General features: G+C 39.7%; 1 protein-coding gene across 1 annotated transcript in view; it reads right to left on the reverse strand.

The window, feature by feature from the left end:
- The window catches only part of LOC140719835 (delta-type opioid receptor-like), a 33,264-nt gene extending 15,165 nt beyond the window's left edge, over window positions 1-18,099 (reverse strand). Inside the window, exon 1 of the mRNA XM_073034762.1 lies at window positions 17,044-18,099. Coding sequence (XP_072890863.1) covers window positions 17,044-17,309 — 266 coding nt within the window. The 5' untranslated portion in view covers window positions 17,310-18,099. The remainder of the gene's footprint in view (window positions 1-17,043) is intronic.
- Window positions 18,100-18,582: the final 483 nt, after the last annotated feature.

Here is an 18,582-nt window from a genome sequence, read left to right on the forward strand (position 1 = left end):
CTAATCATATTATGCTTCTCCAAATGTTCATAAATCCTGCCTCTCAGGATCTTCTCCATTAACCTATCAATCATTGAAGTAAGACTCACTGGTCTATAATTTCCTGGGCTATCTCTACTCCCTTTCTTGAATAATGGAACAACATCTGCAGCCCTCCAATCCTCCAGAACGTCTCCCATCCTCTTTGATGATGCAAAGATCATCGCCAGAGGCTCAGCAATCTCCTCTTTCACCACCCACAGTAGCCTGGGGTACATCTCGTCCAGTCTCGGTGACTTATCCAACTTGATGCTTTCCAAAAGCTCCAGCACATCCTCTTTCTTAATATCTACATGCTCAAGCTTTCAGTCTGTTGTAAGTCATCCCTACAATCACCAAGGTCCTTTTCTGTAGTGAATACTGAAGCAAAGTACTCATTAAGTACCTCTGCTATCTCCTCCAGTTCTATACACACACTTCCACTGTCACGCTTGATTGGTCCTATTCTCTGAGGTTGGGTGGAACAACCAGAGGTCATGAGTTAAAGGTGAAAAGTTTAAGGGGATATGAGGGGAAACTTCTTCACAGACAGACAGACATACCTTATTGATCTCAGAGGGTCGTGAGAGTGTGGAACGAGAAGCCTGCACAAGTGGTGCATATGAGCTCCATTTCAACATTTAAGAGAAGTTTGGTTAGGTACATGGATGGCAGGGGTATGGAGGACTATGGTCGTGGTACTGGATGATAGGAGTAGGCAGTACCTTTCTGTGACTCTAACTCCTGGATCAGTCTGAGTTCTTTATTTTCTTAGCATTGTGGTGATAGCACTCAATTTGATTCTTGACTGCCTTACCAGGAGACCACAATCAGCCTGGATTGGAGATAACATCTTGTCCTCACTGCCAATCAACACAGCTGCACCTACTCTCTCTGCACTCATGACTGCTTGGCTACGCAGAACTCAAACACCATCCATAAATTCGCCAATAACACCATGCACTGGTTGGGAGGTACTAAAAGACTTCAGAAGGTTGTAGACTTAGTCAGCTGCATCATGGGCATAAGTCTTCCCATCACTGAAGACATCTTCAAAAGGAAGAACCTCAAGAATCTTTCATTAAGGACCATCACCATCCAGGACAAGCCCTCTTCTCACAACTACTATGAGGGAGGAAATACAGGAGCCTGAAGACTGACACTCAATAACTTAGAACAGATTCTTCCACTCCACCATCAGATTTCTAAATGGTCCATCAACACTACCTCACTACTGTTCTTTTACTCTATTTATTGACTTTTTATCGTAACTCCTAGTAATTTGTTATGTTTGCTCTTTTGGTTTCCACACAACAACAAATTTCACAATTAATGTCAGTGATGATAAACCTGGTTCTGGGCAAAAGCATTCATGGTTCTTGCTTCTGAGTCCTATTCTTTGAGGGCAGGAGTGTAGAGGTCACCTCGGGACAAGATTAGGCTCGATTGTAAAGCATAAGGTACTGCAGCTATTTTGGGTGTTGCTCTGAATTCCAGCATCTGCAGCCACTTGTGTCTCCATTAGGCTCAGTTAATGATGACTCTGTGGTGGAATAGTCACTCTGCAGATACTTAGTTTACATTTATCACTTGGCTGCTTGAGCAAGTTATTGGATGGTGACCATGGAATCATCTCCAGGGAGAATCACTTCTGGCCACAAAGTCAATGGCATCGAAATACCATCACCAAGTTGGTGTCAGTCATCAAGCATCATTTGCACTAATCTTACACTAAACCCATTTTTATTGTTTGCAAACTTCCATGGTATCCCCTCAGATTCTACAACTCACCCTCACACTAGGGGCAATCTACAGCAGCCAGTCTGAATTCACAGATAAGGAATTTCTTCAGCCTGAGGGTGGCAAATCTCTGAAATTCATTGCCATGGACAGTGTGAGCTCCAGTTATTGGGTATTTAAAGTGGAAGCTGATTGGTTCTTAATTAGTAAAGTTTATGGAGAGAAGGAAAATAATCAGACACAATGACACGGCAGGTCAGATTCGTGGTTAAATGGCCTAATTCTGCTCCTATGTTTTATGATCTTATTTTAGCACATTCCTTTACAAACCCAGTGATTGCTGATTGTGTTTAATTTCCGCCACTGTTTGTAGGTGTTTGAACATTCTTCCCGATCATGTCCGTTTCCTCTGAATGCTCTCATTTCCTCCCACATTCCAAGCATGTATTGTTAAGGTTAGTAGGTTTTGGGAATGCTATGTTGGTGATGGAAATGTGGGGTTTCTGTGATGTGGTAACTTTCTACCCGAGCCGCTGTGCTGCTGACAAATTGAGTAACATTTGACGGATTGGGTTAGAACACTTTCATCTTTTGAAGGGGATCAGTTATTCACTGACTAGCTGTGTGTTGAAGAGTTTAACACCCCTTGAACTCAGAGTACACCTTAAGCATTGCTGACTCTTTGCTATGAAATTGGCTAAGACAAAGGATTAATCTATTCAATTGATATATTGGCTGACGACACAACTTCAGATGGTGATAACAAGACCTTTAGGAGCGAGATCGATCAACTGGTTGAGTGGCAGCACAGCAACGGCCTTGTATTCAATGTCAGTAAGACCAAAGAATTGATTGTGCACTTCAGAAAGGTTAAGATGAGGGCACACACACCAATCCCCATCAAGGGATCAGCAGGAGAGCAATTTCAAATTCCTGAGTGTCAACATCTCGGAGGATCTACCCTGGGACCAGCATGTCGATGCAGTTACAAAAAAGGCACAACAGTGGCTATATATGATTAGGAGTTTGAGGAGATTTCATATGTTGCCAAAGAGACTCGTAAGTTTCTACACGTGTACTCTGGAGAGCATTCTATCTGGCTGGATCACCATTCGGTATGGAGGGGCAATTGCACAGATTCGGAAAAAGCTGCAGAAAGTTGTAAACTCAGCCAGCAACATCATGGACACCAGCCTAGCCAGCAATTAGGGTCCCTCACCAACCAACCAGCCCTCTTCTCATTGCTGTTATCAGGGAGGAGGTACAGGAGCCTGAAGGCATACACTCAATGTTTCAGGAACAGCTTCTTCCACTCTGCCATCAATTTCTGAATGGACCTTGAACCCATCAACATTTTCTTTCTCTTTTTGCACTACTTATTTAATTTAACTTCTAAAAATATATGTACTTACTGTAAATTAGTTTTATATTATTGTGCTGCTGCTGCAGAACGACAAATTTCATGACATATGCCAGTGATATTAAATCTGATACTGGTTCTGATCTTTTGAGTGTCATTGTGTAGTAATTCCACTCATATATTACAGTGGTCATTATACCGGTCTAACCTCATTGCTATTCATGTTATTTTACAAGAAGTGAAAAAAGGGTCTAACTGTACCAGGTTGGCTGAAGTATTACCTCCCTTGCCTACCTGGTAAGAAGTCTGTAAGTTGAAGCCCTATTCTCAGAGCTGAACACACAATTTGTTAGAAGGTGATGCCCTGCCAGATTGCCTTCTTTTGAATGAGGTATTGAATCAAGGTCCATTGTCCTATTTGAATGGATTTAAATGATTCCACGGTGCAAAGGTTTTGGGGAGAAGATGGGAGAATGGGGCTGAGAGGGAAATTTAACCAGCCATGATGGAACAGCAGAGCATACTCGATAGGCTGAATGACCCAATTCTGTTCCTGTGTCTTATGGTCTTCTGCTGGAGCCTGGGTCCATATTGCTTCCTCAACCAGCACCTCTAAAATTCAGATCAGTTGGTATTCAACACAAAATCCAATTCTTGAATCTTATAATGAAAGCAGAAAGCACTGGAACTACTCATCAGGTGAAGCAGCATATTTAGGAAAACAGAATAATGTATCAGGTTAACGATCTTCCATATGAACTATTTCAATGAATGGTCAACCTGAGATATTAAACCAGCTTAACTCTGCATGGTTGCTAATTGACCTTTTGGATAGGATGGATGATTGTGCAGGTAGTAGTTAGCATATCAACGCCACAACTCTGGTGACCGATCGGAACATCGGGGTTCAAGTTCCATTGCTGTCTATAAGGAGTTTGTATGTTCTCCCATGACTGCATGTGTCTCCTCCCACATTCAAAAGACGTACAGGTTACAGTTAGTAAGTTGTGGGCCTGCTATGTCGGTGCCGAAAGTAGGGTGACAGTAGTGGGCTGCCTCCAGCACACCATATCAGTCATTTACACATGTGACATATAAAGCTAATCTTTAATCTTTGAATACTTCCAGCATTTTATTTATAATAAGCCATTGACTCCATATGTGGACTCTGGGACCTGATGGCCCTGAGATTCAGCAGTTGTAAGTTCCTGTGCAACAAAGGGTGGCATTTGATTAGAATAACCAGATAATTGAATATCAAAACCCATCTAGGTCACTGTTCATTAATAATAATAATAATTTTGTACAGTTGTATTAAATATTGTGTACAGTTCTGGTCACCGAATTATAGGAAAGATATCAATAAATTAGAGAGAGTGCAGAGACGATTTACTAGGATGTTACCTGGGTTTCAGCACTTAAGTTACAGAGAAAGGTTGAACAAGTTAGGTCTCTATTCATTGGAGCGTAGAAGGTTGAGGGGGGATTTGATCGAGGTATTTAAAATTTTGAGAGGGATAGATAGAGTTGACGTGAATAGGCTGTTTCCATTGAGAGTAGGGGAGATTCAAACGAGAGGACATGATTTGAGAGTTAGGGGGCAAAAGTTTAAGGGAAACACGATGGGGTATTTCTTTACTCAGAGAGTGATAGCTGTGTGGAATGAGCTTCCTGTAGAAGTAGTAGAGGCCAGTTCAGTTGTGTCATTTAAGGTAAAATTGGATAGGTAGATGGACAGGAAAGGAGTGGAGGGTTATGGGCTGAGTGCGGGTAGGTGGGACTAAGTGAGATTAAGAGTTCGGCACGGACTAGGAGGGCCGGAATGGCCTGTTTCCGTGCTGTGATTGTTATATGGTTATTTTATTTATATAGCACCTTTCATACATTACGATGCAGGCTCAAAGTGTTTTACATAGATTGTAAAGATAAATCAATATTGTCAAAAATACCAAAATTATAATTAAAATCACAAGTAAAGATACAAATTATATAGAATAAATTGTACTCGAATATAGTAAATTATATAAATGTAATCAACATCAACAGGCATTAAGTAATCCTATTAGTGGGCTAAATAAAAAAAGTAGGTTTTTAGGTGTTTTGAATCATTCCACAGTACTAGCCTAGCGTATCTCAGTTGATAGAATATTCCAGATTCTTTTTTTTTAAAAACTTTTTTTTTATTGCGTTTTCAAGTAATTACAGAATAAAAGTATATGGAAAAAAAATGTATATTACCCTTCCCCCCTCCCCTTAACTCCTCCCCCCTAACATCCCTATAGAAAAAAAGAAGAAAGAAAAAAAAAAGTGCCTGGATATTGGAGGATTCCCACATGCTCCATGGAGTTCGTATTAACTTTAGTATATATATTTATTTCTTTCCCCAAATAACCAATTATTTCATCTTCGGAGCACCTATATATTTAATCCTGTCTTTTGTAAATAAGGGTGCCAAATTTTCAAAAATGTTTCATATTTATCTCTTATAAGTAATTTTTTCAAGTGGAATACAGCCATAAAGTTCTTTCTTCCAACGATCTATACTTAAATATGTATCTGATTTCCAAGTAACTGCAATAGCCTTTTTGGCTACTGCCAGTGCAATTTTTATAAATTCTTTCTGATATTTATTCAATTTGGGTTTCGGTTTTATCCCTTCAATATCGCCTAGTAAAAGTAATATTGGATTATGTGGAAGTTGTGTTCCAATAACTTGTTCCAATAAAACTCTTAAATTTGTCCAAAAAGGTTGAATTTTAGAACAAGACCAAGTAGAATGTAAAAAAAGTACCAATTTCTTGGTTACCTCGGAAACACTGATTGGATAAATTTGGGTTTAATTTATTTATTTTTTGTGGTGTAATATATAATTGATGTAAAAAATTATATTGCACTAATCTTAACCGGACATTTATTGTATTTATCATACTATCAAGACATAGTCTTGACCAATTTGTTTCTTCAATTTTAATATTCAAGTCACTTTCCCATTTTTGTCTTGACTTATGGACTCCTTGTTTAATTGCCTGTTTTTGAATCAAGTTATACATACAAGAGATGAATTTTTTGATCTTTCCTTTTTGAATTAAAGTTTCTATTTCATTAGATTTTGGCAATAACATTGTTCGACCTAATTTTTCTCTTAAATAAGCCCTTAGTTGAAAGTAACAAAAAAGAGTATTGTTTGATACTTTATATTTATTCTTTAATTGATCAAATGACATTAATATACCTCCTTCAAAACAATCTCCTATATATTTAATCCCTTTTTGAAACCAATTATATAAAAGTTGATTATCCATTGTAAAAGGAACAAGTCTATTTTGAATTAAAGATCTCTTTGCTAATAAGGATTTCTTTGTCTCATCGTCAACATTTATCTTATTCCATAAGTCAATCAAATGTTTTAATATAGGAGATTCTTTCTTTTCCCATATCCATTTAGATTCCCATTTATATATAAAATCTTCTGGTGTATTTTCTCCTATTTTAGCTAGTTCTATTCTAATCCATGCCGGTTTATCTTTCTCAAAATAAGATGCAATAAATCTAAGTTGATTTGCTTTATAGTAATTCTTAAAATTTGGAAGTTGTAACCCTCCTAGATCAAATTTCCATGTCAATTTTTCCAACGATATTCTTGACATCTTACCTTTCCAAAGAAACTTCCTCACATATTTATTTAACTCTTGAAAAAACTTCTGGGGTAGTTGTATTGGTAGTGATTGAAATAAGTATTGTAGTCTAGGGAATATATTCATTTTTATGGTATTTACTCTACCTACTAATGTTATTGGTAATACCATCCATTTATCAAGATCTTCTTGAATTTTTTTCAATAGTGGTAAGTAATTTAATTTATACAAATTCTTTATGTCATTATCAACTCTTATACCTAAATATTTTATACCATTTGCCGGCCATCTAAATTGAGTTATTAATCGACATTGACTATAATCTCCTTTAGTAAGAGGTAACATTTCACTTTCATCCCAATTTATTTTATAACCTGATATTTTCCCATATTCTTCTAATCTATAGGATAATTTACACAACGAGTGCAATGGGTTTGTTAAATAAAGCAGAACATCATCAGCAAATAAGTTAATCTTGTATTCTTCCTGATTAACTCTGAAACCCCTAATGTCTGGGTCCATTCTAATTAATTCAGCTAATGGCTCTATCGCCAACACAAATAAAGCAGGTGATAATGGACAACCTTGCCTAGTTGACCTTGTTAACTGAAATGATGTTGAAATTTGACCATTTGTCACTACTTTAGCTTTGGGATTAGTATTTAAGGTTTTAATCCATTTTATAAAAGATACTCCTAATCCATATTTTTCCAATACCTTAAATAAAAAATCCCATTCCAATCTATCAAATGCTTTTTCTGCATCTAAAGCAACTGCCACACTCATTTCCTCCCTCTTTTGAGCCAAATGAATTATACTAAATAACAGTTACATTATCTGCCGATTGTCTATTTTTAATAAATCCTGTTTGATCCATATGTACTAATTTTGGTAAGCATTTAGATAATCTGTTAGATAAGATTTTTGCTATTATTTTATAATCAGTGTTTAATAAAGATATAGGTCTATATGATACTGGCTTTAAAAGATCTCTATCTTTTTTTGGCAATACTATTAAAATAGCTGTTGAAAAAGATTCTGGAAGTTTATGCGTTCTTTCCGCTTGGTGTATTAACTCCATAAAAGGAGGAATTAATAAATCTTTAAACTTTTTATAGAATTCAGGCGGGAAACCATCTTCTCCTGGAGATTTATTACTTTGAAGTGATCCTAGGGCTTCTTTGACCTTCTTTCAATGTAAATGGCATATCTAATCCCTTCTGTTCTTCCGTATTTAATTTTGGAAGAGTTATTTGTGATAAAAACCTTTCTATCTTGACATTATCATTTTGTGATTCTGATTTATACAACTCAGAATAAAAATTCTTAAAAGCTTCATTAATTTCTAAAGGTTTATAAGTAATTTTATTTACTCTTGTTCGAATTGCATTTAATATTCCAGATTCTTGGTGCATAGGAGCAAAAAGCTGCACCACCAGTTCTTACGTGCTTGGCTCTAGGAACACTAAGCACACCAATATTCATGATCTAAGAATTTAATGAGTACAATGCTCATGCTATTGACTCATTGCAGGAAGTAATATTTACCATATCTAGACACAACATAAAACAAAGCCCTATGGTACAGTTGGTTAGAAAGTAGAAATTTCAAACTACCTCTCTGCCGAATGCACGAAGGTGACTTCCAAGAGAATTGACTGGGTCTCAGTTTCCGTGAAAGCCTCACAATAGAAATAAAAATTCCTTTTGTTTCTCTCAATATTTACTATCAAGGATGGAATATCCAGAACCTCTCCCTCTGATTACAGCTTATACGCACGTCTAGGAATACTCAGAAATAACAAAGCAGTGATGTGGTTTTCCAAATAATGTTGTTTGCTGTATCAAAAGAAATCAGTTTAAGCTAATTTGTCGGGGGATGGGGACCATAGTCAGGATGGGGCAGCTAGTATACAAGTTGCAGTTTGTAGTCAGACTGCGAGGAAGGACAGTGAAGTGTAACACGGGCAAAATCAAGAAGGGAGATGAATATAGGGTTGAAGGTGAGTTTTTGGAGGACTTGGAGGCCCATGATACAATAGCCCAAAGTCAGCATGGTTTTCTAAAGCGGAAATCTTGCCTGAAAAATCTGTTGGAATTTTTTGAGGAAATAACAAACAGGATAGACAAAGATGTTCTTTACTTGTACATTCAGAAGAGTTTGGGCAACTTGCCGCATATGAAGCTGTTTAACAGGATAAGAACCAATGGTATTACACAACACTAGCCTGGATAAGACCTTGGCTGACTGGGATGAGGCAAAGAGTGGGAATAAAGGTGCTTATGCTGGTTGCCTATTCTAGTGGTGTTCCACAAGGGTCACTTCTTTTCATGTTATATGCCAATGATCTCGATGACAGAATTTATGGTTTATGATTAAGTTTGATATGGAGATAGATGGACAGGCAGGTAGTTTTGAAGAAAGAAGGAGTCTGCAGAAGGACTTGGGAGGATGGAAAAAAGTTGCAGATGGAATATAGAAGGAAGTGTAGTTATGTAATTTGGTAAAAGGAATAAAGGTGCAGACTATTTTCTAAATGGGGAGAAAACTGAAAAATCAGAGGCGCAAAGGGACTTGTTAGTCCTTATGTAGGGTTCTCTAAAGATTAATTTACAGGTTGAGTCTATGGTGAGAGACAAATGCAATGCTGGCACGCATTTTGAGGGGACTAGTATATAACAGCAAGGATGCAATGTTGAGACTTTATAAGGCACTGGTGAGACCTCACTTGGAGTGTTGTGAGCAGATTTGGGCCCCTTATCTAAGAAAAGATTGGAGAAGGTCCAGAGGATGTTCACGAGCATGATTCTGGGAGTGTAAGGGTTAACATATGAAAAGAGTTTGATCGTTGGAGTTTAGAAGAATGAAGAGTGACCTCATCAAAAACATATTGAATGGTGAAAGGCCTCGATAGAGTGGATGTGGAAAGGATGTTTCCATAATGGGTGAGTCTAGGACATGAGGGCACTGCCTCAGAATACAGGGACATCAATTTAGAACAGAGATGAGAAAGAATTTCTTTAGCCAGTGGAACATTTGATGGCTCTGGCTTTGTTCTCACTGGAGTTCAGAGGAATGAGAGGGGGACCTCGTTGAAACTTATCACATGTTGAAAGGCCGAGATAGAGTAGACATGGTGAGCACAGCCTAGGACCAGAATAGAAGGACATCCCTTTGGAACAGAGATGAGGAGGAATATCTTTAGCCAGAGGTGGTGATTCTGTGGAATTCATTACCACAGATGGCTGTGGAGGCCAAGTTATTGAGAATATTTATTTATTTAATTCAATGATGTGGTGCAAAATAGGCTCATTGACTCTTTGAACCATGTTTCCACAGCAACTCAAACAATCCTGATAAATCCTAACCTGAACACAGGACATTTAACAATGATCATTTAACCTACCTGGTACATCTTTGGACTGTGGGAGGAAACCAGAGCACCTGAAGAAAACCCACATATTACATGGACAGGGCATACAGAGACTCCTTAAAGAATGGCACTAAATTGAGCTCTGAATCCAGAATCCCCCAGGCTGTAATAATGTCGCACGAAAGCAGAGGTTGACAGGTTCTTGATTGGTAAGGGCTTCAAAGGTTATGGGATGAAGGTAGGAGAACGGGGTTGAGAGAGATAATAAATCAGCCATGATGGAGTGGGAGAAATGAGCTGAATGGCCTAAATCTGTTCTAGTGTCTTATGGTTTTATGGTCTAAATTTTATTTATGCAGGACCTGTGGCAACTGCAGAACATCTTAAACACAAGAAATTACACAAATGTTGAAAATCTTGAGCAACACACACACAATGTTAGAGGAACTCAGCAAGTCAAACAGGGATTCTGACTCAGATTCATATTTAGTTATCACAGCAGACTCTCAGTTGCCATTTTATTAGGTACACCTCTACACCTGCTCGTTAATGCAAGTATCTAATCAGCCAATCACGTGACAGCAAACCAATGCATAAAAGCATGCAGACATGGTCAAGAGGTTCAATTGCTGATCAAACCAAACATCAGAATGGTGAAGAAATGTGATCTAAGTGACTTTGACTGTGGAATGATTGTTGGTGCCAGACAGGGTGGTGTGAGTATCTCAGGATCTGCTGAATTTCTGGGATTTTCATGCACAACAAGTTTGCAGAGAATAGTGTGAAAAACAACAAAAAAAAATGTGAGAAGCAGTTCTGTGGATTAAAATGCCTTGCTAATGAAAGAGGTCAGAGGAGAATTACCAGACTGATTCAAGCTGACAGGAAGGTGACAATAACTCAAATAATCACGCTTTACAACAGTGGTGTGCAGAAGAGCACCTCTGAATGCACAACACAGTGAACCTTGAAGTGGATGGGTACACCAGCCAAAGACCACGAATGTTCACACAATGACTACCTTATTAGATATAGGAGGTACCTGATGCAGTGGGCACTGAGTGTAGATTGAAACGGTGAAATGCGTCATTTGTGTAAACAGCTGTCACACCTAGAGCTGTGCTGGGGATAGGCCACAAGTGTTGCCACAATTCTCGGTCCTAAATGATGCCAGTTTATTCCTCTTTATAGATGCTGCCTGAGTTGTTCACTTCCTCCAGCATTTTGTGTGTGTTGCAGACTTTCTAATATACTTTGCAGCCATTTGTGCAGTTTTGTAATTCAAATGGCTGTGGTAATGTGAGCATGGGAGGTAGGTAATTTCCATAGTTACTGATGGATAGTCTTTTTTTTAATGGTGTCAACACATTTTCTTGCTATTTATTGCTTATTTATTAATATTATTTTGTTTTTCTTTTCTCATTTTGTATTTGCACAGTTTGTCTTTCGCACATTGGTCTTTTGTCCGTCCTGTTGGGTGTGGTCTTTCATTGATTCCATTGTGTTTCTTGTATTTATTCTGAATACCTGCAATACAATGAATTGCAGGCTTGTATATGGTAACGTACAGTATATGTACTCAGATAATGAATTTACCTTGAACTTTGGTGTTGGAACAGGATGGGCCAGGGTACAAGAAAGGAATCTTTGCTCTTATTTAAAACTGAGTCATGGGATATAGCAGTCCCTGGACTGACTGGCGTTACTTTTAATGGATCATCTGACACTGCAGCAGTCACTCAGAACTATGACCGAGTATCATCCTCGGTGTAGTTTAAATCTCTGAAGGAAATCTCAAACCTATGACCTTCTGATGCAGCCAACAGTTATTGCCAACTGAGTAATGACAGAAGAGATCAGCAGGATACATGGTCACAATGATTACTAGTGATCGTATATCATGGGAGATGTAATCATTAACCAAGACACATTGGAGAGGAAAAGTTCAAAGTAAATTTATTGTTAAAGTACATATGTCACTGTGTGCAACCCTGAGATTCATCTTCTTGTGAACATTCACAGTAAATACAATGAAAAAATGCAATGGCAAGCAAAATAATAATAAATAAACAATAAATATTGAGAACATGAGATGAAGAGTCCTTGAAAATGAGTCTATAGGTTGTGGGAACAGTTCATTAATGGAGCAAGTAAACTTGAGTGAAGTTATCCCCTTTGGTTCAAGAGCCTGATGGTTGAGGAGTAATAACTGTTCCTGAACCTGATGGTGTGGGTCCTGAGACCCCTGTACCTTTTTCTGATGACAGCAGAGAGTATGACTGGAGTGGTGGGGGTCTCTGATGATAGATGCTGCTTTCCTCTGACAATGTTTCATGGGGAGGGCTTTATCTGTGATGGACTGGGCTGTATTCTACTTCTTGTAGAATTTTCCATTCAAGGGCATTATTTCCATACCCAGCCATGATGCAACTAGTTAATATACTCTCCACTACACATCTTATGGAAGTTTTTCAAAGTCTTAGATGACATGCTGAATCTTCTCAAACTTCTTAGAAAGTAGAAGTGCTGTCTTACTTTCTTTTTAATGGCACTAGCATGATTGACCCAGGACGGGTTCTCTCTAATGATAACGCTGAGGAATTTAATGTTGCTGACACTCTCCATCTCTGATCCTTCAATGAGGACTGGTTTATGAACCTCCAGTTTACTCCTCTTCTGCACTCTCTGCACCTCTGAAGCTTTGATGAAGACTGACTCATTTATCTCTGGTTTCTTCATCGTCTGCACCTCTGATCCCTCCCGATGATGACTGGCTCATGGACCTCCAGTTTCCTCCTCCTGTATCACCTCATCAAATCCTCCTTGTATCCCCTCCCACACACTAAGTACAATGACCATTTGGTGAGGTATACAGACTCTAGTGGGAAGAGGAAGTCAAGTTAACAAGGGAGCCTTTAACAGAATTGGGTTTTGTCTAAAATATACTTTTTAGATGGGTTATGATTATCACATTATTTTAAATTCTAGGGATTTGCTTCATTTCTTTTCCCTCGTGTGCCATTGTAAGCTGAAGGCAATGGGAGAACAGTGGAGGCATATTTCCCAAATTGATTGGTCTGTACATGTCCTGTAAATCCCACTTAGCCAGTGGTTGCATTAATTCAATAGTTCCTTTGTTTAACATTTAAGAGAACAGTGATTAATTGCAAACTTACCAAGACTTGCTATAATGTAGATTAACAATTAGTGAATAGAACCGCAAACACAGGCAAGAACAGAGAAGGTGAGGTAGGACCCAACTCATCTTCTGTTGGCAATTCCCAATAAAACCGTTAGGTGGTGCAGTTACCACGCGTGCACCTTCTGTACTGAATTTGCAAAATTCCTGCACGTTAAATAAAGATAAATTGCAGAATGGCCGTGTTATTTACTGTGTAATGTTAAGCTCTGTATTTTTGCAGATGTTAGGAACTGCGATCTTGATTTAAATTGACACTGAGGTAGCGAGGTTGACATCATTTGAACTATTTTGACATCCAGCTGATCACCCACAAAGTGAGACAGAACTTGAAGCATTTGTAAAAGCCGAAATTCCTCAAGCGTAACAGCGAATAGACTGACTGGTGTGTAACATCAATGGTTTTACTCGCGAGTGAAGAGAAATTACACAATCCATAAAAAAAATGATTCCCAGTTCCCCGGTGTATATATTTTGTCCGCTTGTTTCGTTGTGTGTAGGAGACTCAATCTGCAACGATTGTATTTCGAGATGTTCAGTATGATGAGATAGTTTCTGGTTTTGCTGGGCCATGATGGTGATATACACTCCGCGAGTGTATGTATGCGTGTGTTTATTGTGAATCCACTTGTACGTACAGTAAACACAGGCGATTATGCAGATGTTGGAAATCCAGAGCAGCGCACAAAGTGCTGGAGGAACTCAGCAGGTCAGGCAGCATCCATGGAAATGAACAAACAGTCGACGTTTTGGGCTGAGACCGTTTATTCATTTTCATAGAATTTGCCTGATCTGCTGAGTTCCTTCAACATTTTATGTGTGCTGTATGTACATTTTTTGCACGTTTTAACGGAGGTTATTGTGTCTGTATTTGCTGTTGTGATGATGCTTGTCTGGATAATGCGAACGTCCATCTACGATTGTGATTGTGTCTGGGTTTATTTGTATAATTGAGATTCTTTCTAGGTGTATCTGTGTGTGCTTAGATGAGATTATGATCGTCCCTGGAGTTTTGTGCGGGAGTGATTGTTTCTGTGAGAGTGTGATTGTGTATGGCTGTATCTGTGGGTGTGACTGTAGTTGTGTCTGGGCATATGTGCATCTGACTGTCATGTCTGGGCATTTCTGTGGGCGCGACCGTCGTGTGTGGGTGTTTCTGTGGGTGTGGGTGTGACTGTTGACTGGGCATTTTGTGGGCGCGACTGTCGTGTCTGGGTGTTTCTGTGGGTGTGGGTGTGACTGTTGTGTCTGGGCGTTTCTGTGGGCGTGGCTGTTGTGCCTGAGTATATCTGTAGGTGTGATAGTCTACTCATGGATTTGATTACGTGGGAGAGTCTGTGTTTGTGGATTTTCTTATGTAGGAATGCTTTTCACACCGAACGGGCGTTTGTCGTTATATTTATGTGTGTGTAAGATTACAACCCTTTTTTTCCGGACAAGTGGATATCGGTGAGGTTATTCAGTGTCTGAATTTCAAATGACAACTCCAGCCCAGGTCATGAAATCTTCCGAAATGGGGTTGAACAGCGTTCGGCCCAAAACGTTGACAATCCTTTTCCTGTCACAGATGCTGCCAGAGCCGCTGGGTTCTTCCCTCAGGTTGTCTGTTGCTCCAGATTCCAGTAACTACTGTCTCGCGTGTCTCTTAGTTTCTTTGTCGTTTTTTAAAGAGCCCGGCTTTGGATTCATTGGGTATTACAGATGCCTTGTGCAGGAAGGCACAGAGTCGACTGTACTTCCTAAGAAGGTTGGCGTCATTCAATGTCTGTAGTGAGATGCTGAAGATGTTCTATAGGTCAGTTGTGGAGAGCGCCCTCTTCTTTGTGGTGGCGTGTTGGGGAGGAAGCATTAAGAAGAGGGATGCCTCACGTCTTAATAAGCTGGTAAGGAAGGCGGGCTCTGTCGTGGGCAAAGTACTGGAGAGTTTAACATCGGTAGCTGAGCGAAGGGCGCTGAGTAGGCTACGGTCAATTATGGATAACTCTGAACATCCTCTACATAGCACCATCCAGAGACAGAGAAGCAGTTTCAGCGACAGGTTACTATCGATGCAATGCTCCTCAGACAGGATGAAGAGGTCAATACTCCCCAATGCCATTAGGCTTTACAATTCAACCGCCAGGACTTAAGAACTTTTTAAAAGCTATTATTAATGTTTTTTGAGATGGTGATTTAGATGCATATCATATTTTTTTTTTACTGAGTTAAGTATTGTATGTAATTAGTTCTGCTACAACAAGTGTATGGGACATTGGAAAAAAAAGTTGAATTTCCCCATGGGGATGAATAAAGTATCTATCTATCTATCTTACCAACAAATAGCGATTTTCAGTAATACTTGGATAGAACCGACTCCAAGCACTTTCACCTGGGATGTGTTACAGATATTTTTTGGACATTTAGCCATTTTGAGATCACGGATGGACCTGATTGATAACACTGGCATTTGCTGGGCCCAGACTCTCTCGGGTGAGGTCTGCCAACACCTCGATGCACAGGTCAGGTGTACACCGGGGGCAGCAACACAACAACTGGGGACCAATGTCATACTGTAGTTAACGGAACCGATAAATTACTAAAAGTAAAGACACTTTTATGAGAATAAACGGTCGTCTTTACATTTTATTCAATATTTCCGAGCATTCAATTAATTTATGAACTAGATCTCGAGTGAAATTGTTGAACCGTCCAGGATCTGACGAGAAAAAAAACTGATTTTGAACTCGCTAAGACTAATAAAATGTTAAGAGCATTTCAGAATGTTGTTAATCGGCTCGGCGTATTCATTGCCAAAACATTAAAATGCACACAGTTTTAATTTTCTACTTCAGAGACATTGGATTCAGTTTTAAAGAGTGATTAATATCAGGTCAGAGAACGGGAATTGCTGACAGCTTTAATTCAAAGCGTTATTTTGAACCTAGACGAATCTCTTCCCCCCCCCTCCCCACCACCACCCCCTCACACACACACACCAGCTCGTGTTTAGCAAACCCTCATGAAGGTATGGGAGCGGGATTGAGCAAAAGATTGTCAAGAGAAACCGGGGAGGCGAAAAGGGTGGGGTGATGCGTGGATGTTGAAAAGGACGATAAATGATTAATGAAGGGGCTGAAATTGCAGTTGCTGGCAATCTAAAATAATAAAAAAGCAGAAAATGTTGAACATGTGTCGGAACAAAAAAAAAAACTAGATAATCTATTCCATCTCAAACTCTGTTTCTAGTCTCACAGACGCTGCCGGTCGTGCCGATTATTTCCAGCATTTTATTTTTATTGCAGATTTCCAGTGTCTGCAGTCCCCTGTTAACTGCAGCGTGTCTCCTTGGAATATCTACCTGAAGAAATGACAGGATTTTCTCTAGTCCAGTGCTCTTGCCCTCTTTCATTAGAGGGGTTCATTTCAATTAAAAAAAAAGACAAAGCCGGGAAACCTTAACTGGTCAGACAACGTCCTGAAGAGAGAAACAGAGTTAACTGTTAACGGCAAATACTCCCTGAACTTTCAGATTTGCAGCAGTCCAGGTTTTCTGGAGTTTTATTTGACTTGCGTAGATCAAAGCTGAAATACTCCCATACTCAGGGCCAATGTGCCAGCTTTCGTAGACATGATGGGATCTTTCTGTGCAAACCGGCCACTAACTTGGTTACGGTTTTGTGACGTTTAGAGGTGATGAACAGGATAAAGACTGTCCTACACAGCGGAATCTTTCCTTACCTGACAATCACGTACATGACCAGGAAATTACCAATAAGCCCAACCACACACACTACCGAGTAGAGCGCCGTGATAGCGATCGCGTGGATTGTGGACGTGGTTTCGTTGGCTGGATTCAATCGTGTGCCGTTATCCAGGCTAATATTCTTTTGAAAACTGTTCTGGAAATCCTCCCAGGTACCATTGAACGCCAGTCCCCAATACATTTTAGAAACGTAGTCAGGTATCAGCTCCCGATCGGCATTCGGTACCGTGGACAGCTCCATCGCTTAGCTCAAACGACCAAGTGCAAGCTCAGAATGTTTGCTCAGGACCGCACTTCCAGCGGCTAATTCTGCTTTCCCGGCTGCTACACCTCGCTACATGGACAATGAACCCTGATAATTGTGAAGAAATGAGGCGAGGCGAGGCGTCCTTGTTGCGTTGGATTCGGAATCAGAGATTTGTAGCTTCTCGCTCCCAGTCTGATCATTTCTTATACAATGTGACACCTTCATCGACGTCAAAGCCACGTGCTAGCCAGGACTCGGTTGTCAATCAAGAATGCAAAAAACCTAACTCTTCGCTACCCACTAATTGCAATCAGAGTACAACATAATCTCTTTCTCTCTAACTCATCTACATCCGAGCCAAATAGTATAAAGTATAAAGCTGCAGCATTTAAAAGCAAGGCGGAATTTCAGAATGCAAGCATAGTGCTGTCTAAACAAAGAACTGGTGGGTTGATTTAGTTTCTCAGCCTCGGGTCTAAATCGTTCGCTGATGAACATAAATGATTAAAGCACTGTTTGATGATCAGCTTCCGAGAATGACCCAGAATCGGGGATCTTCCGGCTTCATAACAGACACTTTGTTTAGAAAGACGTACTTTAATATGTTGGCTTCAGTCTTTCCTCAGTGCGCTATCTCGTCTCTGAATCGGAAACGATTTAAGTCTCACCAGAGACGCGAGCTTTAAAAAAGGCTGATTCTAGGGGAGAACTGAGGGGGCTGCAATACTGCGGGTATCGTCTGTCTGATGAATCGATAGCCAGACATCCCACCCGGTCTCCAATACCAGCTTTAAAGAGAGCGAGGGAGAGAGTGTATGAACAGGGATGTTATCCCTTGCGCCGTCGCCAATATACTTTCCCCAATTTACGACAAAGCATTGAAAGCTGTTCAGTGTGGATTTTTTTTTTTTGCCGTTCGCAAACTTGTTGATGCATTTCCAGTATTTATTGAAATATTTTTTCATTGACTGTAGAAGTCTTTTTGTTGTCTTGTGATTGCGAAATAATCCATATGTAAATGTAAATATTGTATACGTATTTTAAGGACCTCTAACTCCTGGTTCAGTCATAAACCCAAATCTTATTGAACCCTTGCATATGCTTCTTGGGAAGTGTTATCCAAGTAGCCCAGCCACCATAGCTCTCCCTCAGCCCCTCCAATCCTAATGTGTACATTCCTAAGCATCAGGGCTAGGAGGGACTGCCAGACTAGGTAACAGCTTCTTCCCTCAGGCTGTGAGACTAATGAATATCTTACCGTCACCGA

Source organism: Hemitrygon akajei, chromosome 32 (genome assembly GCF_048418815.1).
Source record: "Hemitrygon akajei chromosome 32, sHemAka1.3, whole genome shotgun sequence".
Classification (NCBI taxonomy): domain Eukaryota; kingdom Metazoa; phylum Chordata; class Chondrichthyes; order Myliobatiformes; family Dasyatidae; genus Hemitrygon; species Hemitrygon akajei.